The sequence below is a fragment of the Bidens hawaiensis genome, unplaced genomic scaffold (genome assembly GCF_021521415.1).
Source record: "Bidens hawaiensis isolate Kalapana, Puna unplaced genomic scaffold, B.hawaiensis_p1.1 tig00002825_1, whole genome shotgun sequence".
NCBI lineage: Eukaryota > Viridiplantae > Streptophyta > Magnoliopsida > Asterales > Asteraceae > Bidens > Bidens hawaiensis.
This window is the reverse complement of record NW_027491152.1, coordinates 1227851-1232614: the sequence shown is the minus strand read 5'-3', so window position 1 is coordinate 1232614 and position 4764 is coordinate 1227851. Positions and strand designations below refer to the sequence as shown.

The window sequence follows — 4764 nt, the reverse complement described above, 5'->3', positions numbered from 1 at the left end:
ACACAGTACACACCAGCAGCAAAGCATTCATAGTAAGTGAAATTGATGATATAAAAATTACCGGTACCCCACCGATATCCCACCGCTATAACCAATATCTCAAATATCGGTCCTCAACCAATATCAGATATTTTTCCGCTTTAACTTCTTAGATCAAAAATATGTAATGGATTGTTACAAAAGGCATTAAAACCATGGGTATGTAATATGTTATTATTTTGGTGATCATTTGTTTCTCTTAAACATTTAGAACAGTCAATAATTTTTACCATGACTGCAATGGTCAAAACTCAGTTATGTGGTAAGTAAATAACTGTAGTACGGGGATCTAAGAAGTAAGAAAAACCTACCAACTTGTGAGAGTTGGCGAGCTTCTGATGTTGCCCAGCTTACAAATTTAAATGTTTGACCTTCAACAAACGGCCGAAGGCAATTCTTCAGATTTGTTATGAGCTTTGTTTCCCTCTCCTTTTGAAATTCCTATACAATGAAACAAAAAAGAAACTTCCAATATTTATGCATCTATATACATTATATACATGTATGTGTGTGTCGACAAATAATTATTATGGCAGATCACTAACTTTAATGCTGTTAGATTGAAGGAGGTGGGCTATAGTTGTGAATCTGCATAAAGAAACACATAATAATACACTTTAATCATTAGAATATTGTTCATAATGTAGCAGTGAATGATATAGTGGGATGGGGTGGTGGGTGTGAGGATATGGTTCTCACCACAAGATCTTGGTATTGTGTTCTGCTCATAGTCACATAAATCAGTGAATCATATTTTGTCGCTCCGATTCTCACCACACGCTTTCAGTTTTAGGGTTTCTTAGATGTTTCAGTTTCAGATTTGGGATGGCCACGATTCCATAAATCCGGCCAGTCGGAGAAACGTTCAATCGACAATCCATTAGTTGTGATTCGCGCTTTTTGGTTCAATCGGAGCGACGTAGTGGTGATTTCTGGTTCACGATTCAGGGTTCAATGGTAGCACTTCCAGCATAGCCCGGACTAATTTTTACCTTCAGAACATACCTGAGAGCGAATATTGCAGTAAACTTAATTCATATGTAAAAAAGACATTAACCAACCATATAACAAAGATGTGTTCGATCATACAAGAATATATTGTCCAATACAACAAAACAGTTACCTGAGTCGCACATTCACACCGTTGTATGTCTCATATGGCATTTCAATTGTAGGAAACTCAAAAAGAAATGTTTTCTTTTCATGTATTTCACCACGAACTACACAACAAATGGTAGGAGAGTAATTAACATTATAAAAACAATGGTCTATATATCAGAGGAAAAGTTGTATAAAAAAGGTTGATCAAAAACATGTAACAGGTGAAGCTAACCTCAAGTTAGACAAGCGTACCAAGTGTTTAGGCAAACATGTTGTGTTGTGTTTGTGTCAGCCGCGTGGGTTCGCCGCTTGACCCGTTTTACCAGTTACTTGTTTTTTTTAAATGTGTTCTGGTTAAATAGGTATTTTATCTAAATTTGACATCAAACTAATCCATGTATTACCCGGTATAATAAAAAGAAGTAAATTACATGTAAAACAGCATGAATAACATATGTATTTGGTAAATTAGGGCTAAAATACAACCTTTGGTGATCATCATTAATGAAGAATAATACGTATTGATTGATCAGTTTAAGCCTAAGATACATAGATGTTTGTAGAATTTAGAATATACTGTTGATTTTAGGTGAATCCAAAATTCGTGCCATAGCAGAACCTCCATCACCAGCTACAATTGACTTCAAGTATCCATTGAAATAACCCACCCTAAATAGTGGAGCATCATTTACAATTGCCATATGCGTTCCGTTTTCTCATCCGGAAAACCCTAAATCATGGAGCACCAATTTTGAATGATTCAGAGAGAGATGGTGGTAGGGTTTTGTGATTTGTATATTTAATAGGTGGTTTCAAGTGTTGATGCGAGAGTGTGAGACGTGGGTATTATAGATGAATGACGGGGGGTAAATAGAAGAACGCGAGAATTTAATGCCTCTTGAGTCTTAATCTTTCCGGCAGTGAAACCAAAGAATATGTCGTCGGTGGTGAGCCATATATATAGATAGATAAAGGATCCAATACTAAAATTGGTTATCGTACATTACGTACGCGAGGCTCTCTATCGTTGATTTCCAATTTCATTAATTTGATCGTGTAAGTTAACAGAAGAGTGTTTTTGTCTTTTTACATTATTTTTAAAAGTTAATCGCGCCTGTATAATAAACGGTTTTTGATATACCCTGTTTTATTGAATTTGATCTTTGTATCCGAAAACAGCTTAACAATTGGCGAGTTGTTGTTCGATTAGCTTTGACGGTCTTCGTTGATTTTTAGCGTCATGTATTACGATCATCAAAGTAAGTAATTGTAGGTTTAATTCTAATCAGTTGTTATTTATTTAGCTGTATACTGTAGGTTTAGTTGACGGATAAATTAAGTTTTTCGATTTTTTGGTTGTGTTTCTGTTATTTTTATGATCGATATTGTGTTTTATAGTTTGTCAACTAATTGTGATTCGGTTAGACTTCAAATTATGTGTTTTAATAGCAAATCGTGGATAGGATTGTTGATTTTCTATTTAGAACGTATAATTGGTTAGTAATTGTGATTCGGTTAGAACATATTATAACGTATTAGAACGTATTAAATTATTTTTGATGTTTGATTATATTTTAAATTATATTATTTTCGTATGTATTTTCTAAACTGTAATTAGTTTTTTTTGGCGAATTTTTTTGACTTAAATTGCTTTTTGTTTATCAGATCCTTCATCAGATGTTGTTATACCGCAAGTTAATGCATCTTGTAAACCTGTAAAAGGAATGATTTTTGAATCTGTTGATCATGCATATGATTTCTATTGTGAATATGCAAAGAAAGCTGGTTTTTGTGTTCGTAAAGGAGGTTCGTATATGAATGATGGTTTATTAAAGTCTAAATATTTTACATGTTCCAAAGAAGGTCATAAACCTACAAACAGTTATGATTCTATGGCTTAAAAAGATGGTTCCAATAGACCGTATTATAAAAGAAGGAAGAGACCAACAATTCAATGTGGTTGTCGAGCTCAAATTTTTCTAAAATCTGATGACGGTTTGAGGTTTGAAATAAATGATTTTGTCGAAGGACATAATCATGAACTGGTGGATGCAAAAGATATGCATTTTGTTCGATCAAATAGGAAGTTGACTCATGTACAACAAGATATTATATATGAGTTGTCAACATTGAATTTGCGCCCTGTTAAGGCGTTTAATATTATGAGGACAAAGTATGGAGGATTTGAGGAAGTTGGGGCAACAAAAGATGATTGTAAGAATTTCAAACAGAGTTTAACTTGTTATATTGGGAGTATGATGCGGAAATGGTTGTACAAAGATTAAGTGGGAAGAAAAACTGTTGTGTTGGTTATTCGTTTGAGTATACTGTTAATTCTAATGGTGAATTAGATCGTTTATTTTGGGCAGATGAAATTTCAAAGAAAAATTATTTGGCTTTTGGAGATATTATATCTTTTGATGCAACATTTAAGACCAACAAGTATTTCAATTTAATACATTTGTTTTTTAATTTTTTTGTTTTTTTTACATATTTTTTTTAATTCGTTTTCTAATAATTTTGTTTTTTACAGGTACAATATGGTTTTTGTACCATTTACTGCCATTGATAATCACTATCGTAATGTTACAGTTGGTGCTGCGTTATTATCATTTGAATCTATTGAATCTTATTCATGGCTTTTGAAAGTTTTTCTTGATTTTTTCGGTATTGCCCCAAAGGTGGTTGTTACTGATCAAGATCCAGCAATGAAGCAAGCAATCTCCTTTGTTTTAACAAACTCGAGACATCGGTTATGTATGTGGCACATTATGAAAAAACTTGCTGATAAGGTAACTTTTTTTAATGTATTCAATGTACTATGCATATGTTTCAGAACGTATTAGAATGTCTAAACATATTAGTATCCATCATTATTTGATAGCTGCATATTTTTTAAATGTGTTAGAACGTTTAAGGACGTATAAACATATTACTGTTTTAGTATATTTAATATTTGTATTAGTGTTAGAACGTTTTAGAACGTGCATAACAAACTAGCATGCATCAGTGTGTATTTTTTAACGTATATGAACATGTTTTTTAACTGATGTTGATCTTATTACCAAATTATGTAACAGGTTGGTGCTACCCTTTGTAACAATGAAGATTTTAAATGCAAAATATGTGACATTGTTTGAACGGATGCAATTTCTCAATCTGATTTCGAAACGCAATGGGAACTTATAATGAAGGAATATAATCTTGAAACAAATAAATGGTTGTGTGACATGTTTGAAATGAGATATGATTGAGTTCCTGCTTATTACATGGATGAGCCGTTGTCTGGTCTTATGAGAACTACATCGAGATCAGAAAGTAAAAATCATTTTTTTTGTCAAGTTTCTAACTCACAGTTATCACTAGTTGAGTTCTTTAGTCATTTTGATCATTGTATGGAGATACAAAGGCACAATGGTAGGAAAAATGATCATGATACAAGGTACACGCATCCAGATCCGGTTAGTGAAAACCCTTTTGAGAAGGAAGCAGAACTGATGTATACAATATATGTATATTCCATAGAAGGACGCTCTGTATAAATTCTCCATAAAAGGACGTTCTATATACTTCCATAGAAGGAACATCCTATATATTTCCATAGAAGGAACATTATGCTTTCCA

At 32.9% G+C, this 4764-nt stretch overlaps 1 protein-coding gene and 1 long non-coding RNA gene across 2 annotated transcripts; one reads left to right on the top strand and one right to left on the bottom strand.

Annotated features, from left to right (window-relative positions):
* LOC143621283 (uncharacterized) lies at positions 1 to 2085 on the bottom strand. The gene is made up of 3 exons (XR_013151484.1): positions 1163 to 2085; positions 585 to 1044; positions 1 to 480 (listed from the first exon to the last, which is right to left on the bottom strand). It is a non-coding gene; the product is annotated as an uncharacterized LOC143621283 (long non-coding RNA).
* A 295-nt stretch (positions 2086 to 2380) lies between these two features.
* On the top strand, positions 2381 to 4280 carry LOC143621275 (protein FAR1-RELATED SEQUENCE 5-like). Its single transcript, XM_077092752.1, has 6 exons — positions 2381 to 2399; positions 2806 to 2946; positions 3046 to 3354; positions 3510 to 3582; positions 3674 to 3932; positions 4221 to 4280. The coding sequence occupies exons 1-6, from the start codon at positions 2381 to 2383 to the stop codon at positions 4278 to 4280; spliced, it is 861 nt and encodes a 286-aa protein (XP_076948867.1).
* The last annotated feature ends 484 nt before the right edge of the window (positions 4281 to 4764 follow it).